Genomic DNA, 12,994 nt, shown 5'->3' with positions numbered 1-12,994 from the left:
CCTCTTCCTTGGGCGCTCGCGAGTGTAGCGTGGCCATGAGAGCAGTCTTCACAGAGCGGACCATCCGCTCCCAGGCGCCGCCTTGGTTTGGGGCACCGGGGGGAATGAACCGCCAGTCCATGCGATACTGCAGACCGTACTGCTGCAGTGCGGGCAGCCATTCTTCGTAGGCAGCCCGTAGCTCCGCCGTAGCGCCACGGAAGTTGGTTCCGTTGTCGCTGCACATCGTGCGGGGCCAGCCTCGTCGCGCGGCCATGCGACGAAGTGACATGATGGCGGAGTCAGTGCTGAGGGAGTGCACCAGCTCCAGGTGCACCGCCCGGGTCGTCAGGCAGGTGTAGAGCGCCACCCAGCGCTTCTCGTGTCGCCTCCCGATGGTAACTGTAATGTGACCGAATAGATCTACACCAGTGTTCGTAAAGGGTCTACAAAATGGCTCTATGCGCGACAGCGGCAAATCTCCCATAGGCGGGGCGCGTGGATTCGCTCTTCTAATTCGACAGAGTTGACAAGCGCTAGCGATCGCACGCACAGTCGGTCTTAGGCGCAATATCCAATATTCTTGTCTAACATCGTTTACAACGCGTTCATTGTTAGCGTGCGCCGCTCTTCTATGCATTCTAAATATAATAAGTCTGGCCAACCGGTTACGTCCGTGTAGAATGGCCGGCCTCTTGTTGATAGGCACGGGCGCGGCGTCGATGCGCCCCCGCATGCGGAGCACGTTGTCGGCTGCGAGCTCGGGGTCCAGCTCGAAGAGCGCGCTGCCTTTGGTCAGAGGCTCGCCGCGGCGGAGGCTCCGAAGCTCGTCGGCGAAGTCCTCGCTCTGCGCTCTCTGCAATAGTAAACGTTCAGCGGCCAGTATATGTTTGGTTTGTAAGTTCATCTTAGTTTTAGATTTTAGAATGTCAATAAATTGCAACATTCGTGCAGTGGCTCCCAGTAAACGGTCGTAACTTGAAAACCGGCTTATATCTGGCAGCGGTGGCGAGGCAGCCTCGCGGCTCGCAAGGCATTGTTTGACCTCCAGTACTTCTAGCTCTGGTTCTGGCTGGTTAGATGGTTCTTGTGGCCATTCTGTTGCTGGTAGCCGTAAGAAGGCGGGTCCTTGGAACCATCTATGTGTTATGTCAAACTCACGTGTACTGTCCGCTCGAGTGGCGTCATCTGCGACGTTCTGGCGTGTCGGCACCCAACGCCACTGTTCTGGTTCCGTGAGCTCGGCGATCTCGCCCAGGCGGTGCGAGACATAGGCGCTGTAGCGGCGAGCGTTTTCTCTTACCCAATGGAGTGTCGTTCGGCTGTCAGACCACATGACGACTTCCGCTACCTCGTACCTGTGTTGTTCTAGAATAGTCTTCTTCAGTCGAGCTCCGATCAAGGCCGACTGTAGCTCCGCTCGTGGTATCGAAATGGATCGTGTTGGCCCCACTTTAGCCTTTGCCGCGATCAGGGTGACGTCAACCTCCCCTCGTCTTTCGATACGCCAATAAGCGACCGCTGCGTATGCTTGTGAGGACGCGTCAACAAAAATATGGAGGGTTCGTCTCACCATTTCCATAGGTCCGTAGTGGCGGGGGATGCGCAGTCCACCGACGTGTTCCAGTGCTCGCAGCCATGTCTGGAACTCCTCGCACTCGTCTGGTGGCAGCGGAGCGTTCCAATCCAAACCCAGGCTCCAGAGTCGCTGTAGCTGGATCTTTACTGTAATTGAGAAATATGAGATTATTCCCAACGGATCATAAATACTCATTACTGCGCTTAGAGTCTCTCTTTTCGTCGGAGCCCTTTTAAGCTCCTTCACCTCTCTTGGGACTCTGATCATGGTCGTGTTGAAGCCGAGATGGTCCGTTCTTGCATCCCAGGTTAGACCCAATACCTTCTGTTCCTTATCGCCGATCGGCGCGGGTGTGTGTGTGTTGGCTCGTAGCTCCTCTGGGATCCGTTCTATGAGAAGTGTCGAGTTACTAGACCACCCACGGAGATGAAATCCAGCCTGCTGGTGGCAAGCGGAGACCTCTTCGGCGCATGCAATAGCATCTGCTTCGTTTTCATAACTAGAAACGTAATCGTCCATATAGTGGTTCCTTACTATGTCTTCTAGGGCCCTCGGGTAGCGGTTCTCCTGAGCGTAAGCATTGTAATTTCTTACCGAATGTGCGAGGAACGGTGAGCTCGCGATTCCAAACACCATTGACTTCATTCTGTACACATCAGGGGCGCCGCTTCGGCGCGCCGCTCGCCACAGGAACATCTGCGAGTTTCTGTCTTCTTCACGGATCTGGACTCTCAGGAACATCTCTTCTACATCTGCAGTCACAGCAAATGCACCTTCCCTGAAGCGTAACATTATACCGATAAGTGATTGTAACATATCCGGTCCTTCAAGAATGAAGTCGTTCAGGCTCTGTCCTTGATTTAATGCTGCGGCATCAAAGACCAGACGGATCTTCTTTGGTTTGTTCGGATTAGTGACAGAAAAGTGAGGGAGATAGTATGACCCTGGATCTGGGCCTGGTTCACTTACTCTCTCGGCGTACCCCTTGTTCAGTAAATTATCCACTTGGGCGGTGTATTTCGCGGCGAAGCTCGGGTCCCTATCCATCTTCCGTTCTATTCCGCGCAGTCTCGTTAGGGCCATGTTGTAGCTAGGCGGTAGTCTAGGGTCATCATCACGCCATAGTTGCCCTACTTCGTATCTTGGGCCTTCTGGTGTACTCACTTGCTTTACAGTATCGTTGAACAACCTTTGGGCTCGCTCGTCCTGCGGGCGCACCTTATCAATCAGCTTTATACCGAGTGAGTCAATTTCAAAATATCGCTGCAATTGTTTGTTCAACTCACCGTCTCGTTCGCTCGCTTGTGAGAGGTGTAGCACTCGTTCAGCTCGTCGCGGGGTCTGCGGCGCGCGTCCATATATTACCCAGCCAAGATCTATCTTAACTGCTGCGGGTTCATTTCTTGCTCCGACTCGGGTCTCAAGCGGTAATATCATGTGCCAGTTGTCCGATCCGATGAGCACTCGAGGCGTGGCGGTGTCATACGTGGCCTCCCGTAGGCCCCTCAGGTGCTTGTAGCGGTCGATCAAAGTTCTTGGCACTTGTTGAGAGTTAATACCTAAGTCTTTTACCGTTCTAAGTTGGACGAGATGCGTATGTCCCTCGGTCAGACCGCGTATCTGTACCGTCACGCGTCGGCTGGGCTCAATTGATGTCATCGGACCAATCCCGTTGATGTGTAGTGGCGCTTCGACACCCACTGCACCCACAGCGTTGGCCAGCGACTCCTCGCACAGACTAATAGTCGATCCGTCGTCACAAAGTGCGTAGCATTTGATCTCGCCTGTCGGTCCAGATAAAAGTATAGGTATTACCTTAAGTAAAACGTCTGACGGCTCCTGGTGCTCCGTGTTCAGCACGAAGTGGTGCGCTGGTGGCGCCCTCTCTCGTTCCGGTCGTTCCGCCATCATCAACGTGTGCTCCCTCTGTGCGCGCTCTGGCTCGATGGGCGCGCTGGCAGGCATCGCTGAGGCCGCTTCGTCAGCATGCCGTGAAGACTGTAGTTCCCTTCGTAGGAGTGTAGATTCATCATGTAGCAGCCGGTGATGCGGATGCTGGCATCCTTGCTCTCCGCACACACCTGCCTTGCAGCTGCCACGCCTGTGTTTCCTGTTAAGACATTTAAAACAAATTTTGTTATTCTTCGCCCATTCCCATCGAGCCGCGACACTCATACTTAACACACGCCTACACTCTGTGGCAGTGTGCACGGCACCACAACAAAGACAAGGTTCTGTTTTGTCAGTTGTATATGTTTGCACACGATTTGAGTTATTGTTATTATACTTGCGGACCGCTCCACCACTTGACAGCTGATTCGATGCCGGAGGTCGTCGACCTCCGCGCGCGTCTTCACGCGAAGGCGCCGGCGCACCGCGACGAATGCCGCCTCCGCGCGCATGGCTGTACTGTAGTTCTTTATCACTTATGTCAAGCAGGAAGTTAACCATAAGCGTGAGCTCGGATTCGGCCTCCTCGAGCTTATCTTCTGCATATTCACACCACCGCGATCGCACGTGGGGTGACAGGCGTTCCGTGATTTCTCGTATAAGGAAGGGATTATTTGCGTACGCACGTCGATCTAAACTTGCAAGTGTCGTCACAATGTTCACTACTTTAATGGCAAAGTCATTTAGGTCCACCGCACTGGGCCCTAGGTTCGGTAATTTACGTAGTTCGTTCAACGCTTTATCTATCAAAAGGTCGGATCTGCCAAAGTTTTTCTTCAAAACTCTTAATATTAACTCTGGATCAGCTGACGACGCTAACATATGCAGGACGCAATCTCTAGCTTCGCCCTTAAGACAATGTCTTAGCCGGGATAGGTTCTCCCAATTGGTAAATTTATAGCGGCTGCTAGATTCTGTATAAGCAGTATAAAATGTAATCCACTCACTGGGTAGTCCTGTAAATATGGGCAAGTCCCATACTTGCTTCGACGACGTCGGTCTGCTGATCAGGGCCACTAGCTGTGTCATAACTTGTTCTAGACTTGCCGTCGCACCCGATGACTGCTCCCGTGAACCACATCTGCAGTAATCGGCACATTGCACTTTATTATTACATACTTCGTACTGTCGGCGTTCGCACGTACGGTCGCGTACCTCTGCCGGCCGCGCGGGCGGCGTGCGCACGCGCCGGGTACCCGGGGTTGACTGCAATGGCGGCCGCGCAGGCTGCGCAAGCCGCGCGCGCTCGGCCTCAGCTCGCGGCGCATGCGCGATCGTAGGCACGGCGTGGCGCGGTGGGCGCGGAGCAGACGCGCGGGGCCCCCCGCCGTCCGCGTCCGGACTTGTTTCGTTATTATCACTCACGTTCACATTGGTATGATTTTCTTCCAGCCAATCATTTATAGTGATATTAACCATCGATTTGTTAGACGAACTCGATCCAGTCTCTTTCCTTTCAATTTCGAGCTGACTCAGCTCGATTTGATGATATAGCTCTAAAAGCTCGCGTTCAATTTGAAGTTCGCGCCGAGAAATCTCAATTAGCTTCCGTTGAGATTCTTGTTGTGCGATCTGTCTACGTAGCTCCACGATAGACGTACGCGATGCTACAGATGCTCGTGAGGATCGACGGCGTTCTTTTAGCACTGGAGCAGAACTCGGCGGCGTTGCGCGGGGTTCGTGGTTCAAGGTCAGGATCGCATCCGCGCGCGCTGGTGAACCGGGGAGTGAGGCCGCTCCGGGATCAGGGAGCGGGGCCGACGGGCCAGGTTCTTGTCCTCGGGCTAACCTTTCTGGTGCCCTCCTCGGTGTTCTCGGCATTAGCAATACCGATTGGGGCGTGTCCTCTCGATCGTCGGTTGGACGGGTCTGCTCGGAGCGCGGAGCACCTCCGCCAGCCGCGGCGCGTGTCGCTGCGGCTGCGGCCTGGGCCTCGCGCTGTTGTTCTAGCTGCTGGCGTTCCATTTCAGCTCGTCTGTCGCCGCTCGGGGACCGGTTCGTTACGCCCATTTTAACATTACTCGTAATACACTGAATTTACGGATCATAAAATTACACTGCACTACTGACTGTTCATGAAATAATTTTAACCGGCGATTTAACGGATCACAACTTATATCCGGCTTCGCGAAGGACCACAACTGTAGGAGACGGTCGCCTACAGAGACATCTACGATAGCTCAAGGTTCAAGGGTTCAAATTCAAAAGGGATCTGATTGTATCTGTTATAATAATGGTTCTTATGGAAATTACAATGATCACTGTAACTTAGGTTCGCGACAACACTAACTTAGGTCTAAGCTTGGGTTCTAGCCTAGGATCGGATCACTTAGATTCGCGTTTTAATCGTTCGGGTCCTGAATAACAACTAAACTGTTCGGTTTGGGTCCTGGTCACAACTAACTCGAATTTTACAGGCCCGCTCGTATTTATACGTTTGCGAGTGTAGACTTTTAGCCAATGACAATCGCAAGTTCGCGGCTCTCTCCATGGTAACTTACAGAGACCAGGATAGTTTACACACACATACAAACCAAGGGACGCGTTCGATCTAGCGACTGTGATTGGCTTATGCGATTTCGGTAAAAATGCACAAGTTCAGACTTATTTGCTTGAATTTTCTCTTTCAATTTGGTATGAACCTAGGTTTCCTACTTCGAGCTAAATCGTTCAGCTATACTATTATATGTTATTAGATGCGTCTACTTACGCTCTATAGACTGGCAATAGTCTAAACAAGTGCATGATTACGGTCTAGCTACAAGGTTCAGATTAATGAGCCAAAATCTGCCAAGAATGACAAATGCTAGGCACGCTTTCTCGCCCTACGGTTCGAGGAGAGATGTGAGAGTCTAGATTTTACCTAGATCAACACCGTTACCTTTTTCTACAATGATAATCATACGTACTTCTAGCTATAGTTCTAAGCCTGAAGTAGGAATGAGTATCAAAGTGTTTCTCCAAAATAATTAGAGAAAATTACCATTTTTATACCTGTCTAGCTCACACACTCTCTCGCTCTACTGGTGACCAATTAGAGAGCGAAAAAGCTGGCTTTCGCCGTGGTATCGGCGACCACGTAAATATAAATGGAATGCAGGCATAATCGGGCTCATTATTATTATGACTGGGATAGAGACAAGGTTCTAGTACTCATTTTTAAAACTAACGGTTCAGTTAGGTCTTAACTCATTACAACTTAGGCATAATACATGGTCTACCTAGGTCTTAGGCTACCTACGTTGATCAAGATCTTTATTTTTTTTAGCTATTACAACTTAAGTAAGGAATTGAAATTATATCTTAGGGTCATCTATGTAATAATAATAGGTACGGTCGTGGTCAGCGGGTCGGCTGTCGCCCACAGTTTTCTTCTTGAAATTAATTTGCACAGTTCCTTGAAAACGCTACGAATGGATCATGACCTAAGCAATAAGCACCAATAAGAGGGTAAAACCACATTAGAACAGTAAGTAGGTAATAGAGTCAAGGCTTAAGTTAAGTCTGAATCGACTTTAACAGAACAAAGAGTGAAAGTCTTATTTTCATATAAATTGAACGGTTATGGTTAATACCTCCACCATATTACTGCAGACTCTATGCAGAGTTAGCTTGGTCTGACTCTAAAAATATAACATTATTTTTCCACCGTGTTTATGCCCATTAAATTCATTACGTATAGGTACTTATGTCCTATCATTGCGAAATGCAGGAAGGGATTCAATTGGTTATGTCAGGTAGCTATACGCCGTGTAACACGAAAAATTACCGCCTACGAGCCGGACGAGAACACCATTTATTTCATTACCATAGGAATGGCCCGTCGCGTGAACAAGTCACATTTTGTTGAATTTTATAATAATTAATCGCGGCCACCCCTGTCAGCGCGTTGTAAGGTAGCGGTCGACGACCCCGGATTTAGGACGACCCAGTATTTACAAATGTACAAAATACAGGAAGTAGGGCGAGGGACGCCCTCACCTCACTAACGAATCATTTCGCACCGATCTGTCACTTTCCTGAATGATTACACCTTGTCATTCCCCTGTTAATGTCATTTTCATTTACGGAGGGCGGAAAAGCAACAAGTTTATGTAAATAAGCTTTGTGTCGCGTTGTACCTATGCATAGCAAAAATGTCAACCGTTAGTAATTTATCATACTTACTCGCCCAGTATAGTGAAGTTTGATACGAATTTGATGAATTTATAAATCATTAGTTAAAGAAAAATACGAGTAATGAATAAAAAAACTCAACCTTTCGTCGGGTGGCACTTCATTGTCGATTGCTATGGACTCGGTGATCTTCATTACGAAACACTTGAGTTTGCACACACACTCACATAGTTAAATACTATAACTATATTTTATCTGTGCGTTATAGAAAAGCCGCAAGAACGCAGACTGACCGTGAATTCAAAGTTTACTTTGAATTGTTTTCCGCAAGCACCACGCGCCGCGACCCGGGGGGAAGCACTGATCTAATACAATGATACCACGGCTCTGGATTGATGCAATTTCATACTGTGATAGTAGGCATGGGGGCGGGCTAAAGAGGAGACTGGCTCTCAAGCGAAATTGGAAAATAACCACTTAATGACAGCGCATTGACGATGCTCCCAAATCATAGTCTAGCTTAGCAATGTCATCAAAATACAGATGACCATTTTCTCATTTGTATTTTGATAATATTGCTCATCCAAATCTGATTTTCTTGTGGGTACATCACATCACTGTATCTTTTTTTTTTACCATTTGGACGCCAATGGTCGACATATCCGCACCGTAGTTTCAACGCCAAAGACCGATTAATCGGTCACATATCACAGAGCAACATAGACCTACGTGCATATGCATAAAGTTCAATTTCAGTTTTGACACTTCGGTGACGTGGCGTCAGCGTGACAGCTTTTGTGTTTGACACGGCGTCGACAAGGTTAATGTATTACATAATTACTGTAGCTGCAAAATGCTAGCTAAAATATCACAGCCATCACAGGCTAGAAAGCTCGAGAAGACGCAGAGATAATGTATTTATTATGTCTATTCCCTGTAACACTACTCTGTCCGTACCTACAAACATATAGCATAGATTTATTGGACTTTAATGGGCTTGCGAGACGCGTTAGGGGAACGTTGATAGGATGTCACCGATATCCCGGATAACATGGCACTGCGCAGTTTTTTGCAGCAAACCTTTTTGATTAAGTTCTACGTTCACATTTTATTGCTCAGAAATAAATGGGTTACCACTGCGCAAAATGCAAAAGGATTATAATTACTACAAATTAAATATTTTTAAATACTATTTTTTAAGTGTTAATGTATCTTAGTAAATGTACATCAGTACCGTAAGTCTATTGTTAAGATGAATAAACATTTAGAAAATTTGTTGAAAGGAAGGTAAACATTTGTTGTGCTCCCAACAAATTGAAAAGTATAGCGCCCTGCAAACAAAGCGCTGCTCGCCAGCATCAAGATGGGTAATATGTATAAGATTTCATACGAGAACGAGACTATTCTCAGCGCAAGAGCTAGATTGGCGTTAAATCACGTCCTTTCAGTTGCAGGAAGAGTCCCCTGCATGGCAGTTGCTTCGTAAATACGCGGGTGCGATTAGTGTCAATTTATGTTATACGGTAGTCCTGCCAGTCACGTGCGTCCGTAATAGACACAGAGCACGCTCCCGGGAAAATGTATACAATTATGAAAACAATGTATACTTACAATGTAGTACAGTCAGCAGCAGAAGTTGCTAAGCGGGCGAGGTGTTCACAATTACCTTGACACGCTCTTATACCCTTAACAATAAAGTCGCGTCAAGATCATTTTGAACACCGCGGCCGCGCCCGCTTAGCAACTTCTGCTGCTGACTGTACTATCCTGATTAGGTACTAGCTTAGCTTAAGCTTACTGACGAACGTGCGTACTTAAATACGTACTGGTGTCTAGCCACTAGCCGGTTTTTTGTCCATCAATTCATTGCTATGGTTAAGTTGTCCACCTGTAAACAGCTGCCCGATCAAGTAGGTAATTAAAGGTAGAGAAAAAGCAAACTAACTCGTCGGGTTTCTTTTTGCTGTTAAAATCTAATCTATAATATCTTTTTCGTCGCTAGCTCTCCGTCTATAACTCGTGATTGATCAACATCATGGAGAGTAAACGATATATAGACCGTATACACAAGTGTATGCGTATAGGTCGATTCACGAAAACTAGCGCGAATTTAATATGAGAACTATGTCGATAAACTTTCGTGAGTCATATTTTAAACTTTAGACGACAACGGTTTCACTCACTTGAATTTTTAGTCGCTATTGAACTCGAGCCTGAGGAAGGACCCCCGAAGGGGCCGAAACATGTCGCCAATAGCGACTAAAAATTCAAGTGAGTGAAACCGTTGTCGTCTAAACAGTTTATGAGAACTATGTATTAAAAAATTTCAAATTCCTCACTAAAAAACATTAATTCCCAATACAACCTTAACACCACCTTCAAACCCACATAAACTGTCCAAAACGCTGTAAATTATTTTCTTCTTTTTAATACTGTGTTTTTGGTACTGTGTATTTTTACAAAGTTTTCAATTAAAATACTACAAAAAACCACATACTTACAAACTTTCATCCCCTTTTTAGGGTTCCGTAGCCAAATGGCAAAAAACGGAACCCTTATAGATTCGTCATGTCTGACTGTCTGTCTGTCTGTCCGTCTGTCCGTCTGTCTGTCCGTCCGTATGTCACAGCCACTTTTCTCCGAAACTATAAGAACTATACTGTTGAAACTTGGTAAGTAGATGTATTCTGTGAACCGCATTAAGATTTTCACACAAAAATAGAAAAAAAAACAATAAATTTTTGAGGTTCCCCATACTTCGAACTAAAACTCAAAAAAAATTTTTTCATCAAACCCATACGTGTGGGGTATTAGGGTACGGGGGGGTGGGGTAGGTCTTCAAAAATGATATTGAGGTTTCTAATATCATTTTTTTCTAAACTGAATAATTTGCGCGAGAGACACTTCCAAAGTGGTAAAATGTGTGTCCCCCCCCCCCCCCCCCTGTAACTTCTAAAATAAGAGAATGATAAAACTAAAAAAAATATATGATGTACATTACCATGTAAACTTCCACCGAAAATTGGTTTGAACGAGATCTAGTAAGTAGTTTTTTTTTATACGTCTAAAATCGCCTAAATACGGAACCCTTCATGGGCGAGTCCGACTCGCACTTGGCCGCTTTTTAACCCGTTGTTGTGGTTGAATTTTTACAAATTTGTTCTTAGTTGCTTACGTTATATGAACAGCCTATTGATTTGAGTCAGTCAGTCAGTCTGTACTCTTACGTTATGGGAAAACTAGGATGGACACTGAAACCATCCTGCAACGATAAAGTAAATATTATGCGTTCATTATTTTTTCTGGAATCGTTAAAATGTATTTTCTTAAACTTAATTGTTATAAATATTCGGTAATAAGTAGAAAAGAGACTATTTATTCCGATTCGAATTCGAATAAACGTTTAAGGCATGAAAATATTGAATTGGAACGAGAGCTCGACACTGACAGCAATAAACAAGTCAAGAACTCCACCTCCGATTTTAAATTAAATTCCTAACGTCGTCATATCTCGGAATTAGATTGCAGTGTCAAGAGCAAAAGGTTTTGTTTTTTATTTACAGCTAATTTATCAAATTTTATTTACTTTAGTTATTTGGTATTTGTATTTAAAAGAGCAACAGTTTCAATACCTAAATATATACCTAATATCAGCCCTTCATTAGAAAGCCGTAAAATAACTAAAGCGCTTTCAATTATTTTCAATCAACGAAATTTCATTGTAACCTTGTGTAGGTACTTCATAGTCACAAATTCATAAGCTACTTATTGATTTGACTAGTAGGTATTTGGGTAATATATTTTTACAAGTGATCAACGAAATTTCATTGTAATTTTGTGTAGGTACTTCATAGTAACAAATTCGTAAGGTACTTAGTGATTTGGCTGGTATTTGGGTAATATATTTTTGCAAGTGATTTTATTGAAAGAGCAGTAAGGATGTGATGGTTGTAATTTTATCATATGTCATCACTCTCACTCTTGTTAGAGTCTGTGCGGCAAGAGAAGAGTCGTAGATTGTATGGGGCCCAATACATTTCACGACTCTTCTCTTTTCGAACAGACTCTGACAGGCGATAAAACCGCGACCTTCTTACTGCGGCTAATATTTAAACACGAGAATTCGGAAGAAAACTGTTATGGGTTGGTAAAGTACGTTTGAAAGCATTTATCGGTTAGGTCGGTGGCCAACAGGCGACACGCAGTCTCGTGCCAAGTCCGCCTACGCTCTCGAACCACACATTTTTACTTACCGAGAATGCAACACGTATTCCTTCAGGATAAGGCACGTTTTAGTTTGAGTTTTATAGGAACATACGTTTGCGAAGATCTACATAAATCGCACAATTTAGTATCTAGATCTTGAAACAAACGGAAATTTGGCTACGGATACGATCCTTTACACAATGTCCTTTTAGACTAGATCCTATTAGAAGTACCTATAGGCGTCCTTTTGTCAATCTACTTGTTGTGTTTTTGAAATCACCTTTGAACTAAGTGTTTTGGCACTATTAGAGAGAACTTACGTAGATATATGAATACCGTATTTCTGTTTGGACTCTGTGCTTGCTTCGCTAGGCTGGTTGGCTACATCTCAAACTATTTATCCTGGCTGAAATCATCCCTTCAATAGGGTATTTGTCATTTTTTATTAATGGTATCAGTCAATCAGGTTTGTTTTGAGGATCAAATGTCTGTATGGGACTCATTGTCTTAAAGCAATAGAAAAGTCCGCCTGTTCCACCTATCCCTACCGGGTTATCTCCACTGGTAGGGATGCATGGATTTTTTTTCAATTTTTCCCTACGGGTAGTGATAGGTGGAAAAAAAGTTCATGTATCTCTACTAAGCTATCCCCCTTGGTAGGGATAGGTGTACTTATTTTCCATTATTCGCTACCAGGAGGGCTAAGTGGACATTTTACTTCATCAATCTCTACTACCTATAATTTGTTTTTATTAAATTAAGTGACTGTTATGTATTGTGTCGATAATGTAATAAATAAAAAAAACGATATTGCATTAATTGCATACCTTGTAATTTTTTGGTAGTTTTGGAAGATTGTTCATCGGGGTTGATTAGATTATTTTAGTATAGTCAAAATCAAAGAATAGACATATCATATGGTAAAACCCTTACCGGCGAGCTAGCGTATTTTAATTAATTTGTATATTTCATTTACATCTCCAAAATATTGCCATATGAAGCTCATTTTACTGAGAGTCATTTGTACTTTCAACATGAAAAAGGTGACCCAAAATGTTGTATGATTTTTGTTCCCAGAGCGTAACGTTACGCTCATAAAAAACGTACGTTCATAAAAAAAATTAAAAGTCAATACAAAAATCAGACGGTCTGGAATTGAGTTTT

The 12,994-nt window shown here is 45.0% G+C and overlaps 2 protein-coding genes across 3 annotated transcripts in view; both read right to left on the bottom strand.

Moving 5' to 3' along the window:
• The window catches only part of LOC134662495 (proton channel OtopLc-like), an 87,073-nt gene that overhangs the window by 38,590 nt on the left and 35,489 nt on the right, over window positions 1-12,994 (bottom strand). Inside the window, exon 1 of one of the 2 annotated variants that reach the window (XM_063518742.1) lies at window positions 7,767-7,835. The exons of the other annotated variant lie outside the window; for it this stretch is intronic. Coding sequence (XP_063374812.1) covers window positions 7,767-7,819 — 53 coding nt within the window. The 5' untranslated portion in view covers window positions 7,820-7,835. Of the gene's footprint in view, window positions 1-7,766; window positions 7,836-12,994 lie in introns of those variants that run through there. 2 annotated transcript variants of the gene reach the window in all.
• On the bottom strand, window positions 182-949 carry LOC134662526 (uncharacterized). The gene is made up of 2 exons (XM_063518786.1): window positions 645-949; window positions 182-381 (listed from the first exon to the last, which is right to left on the bottom strand). Exons 1-2 carry the CDS (start codon window positions 923-925, stop codon window positions 282-284), a joined length of 381 nt encoding a protein of 126 aa, XP_063374856.1. The 5' UTR covers window positions 926-949; the 3' UTR covers window positions 182-281.

This window comes from Cydia amplana, chromosome 3 (assembly GCF_948474715.1).
Source record: "Cydia amplana chromosome 3, ilCydAmpl1.1, whole genome shotgun sequence".
Classification (NCBI taxonomy): Eukaryota; Metazoa; Arthropoda; class Insecta; order Lepidoptera; family Tortricidae; genus Cydia; species Cydia amplana.
This window is presented reverse-complemented; position numbering and strand designations above follow the sequence as displayed.

What these genes read in the sequence shown, in the direction of transcription:
- LOC134662526 (XM_063518786.1), bottom strand. Translation starts at nt 925, where the DNA reads ATGTTGCAATTTATTGACATTCTAAAATCTAAAACTAAGATGAACTTA. An exon ending in ATTCTACACGGACGTAACCG is followed by an intron (nt 382 to 644) that starts GTTGGCCAGACT and finishes GTCACATTACAG; the next exon opens with TTACCATCGGGAGGCGACAC.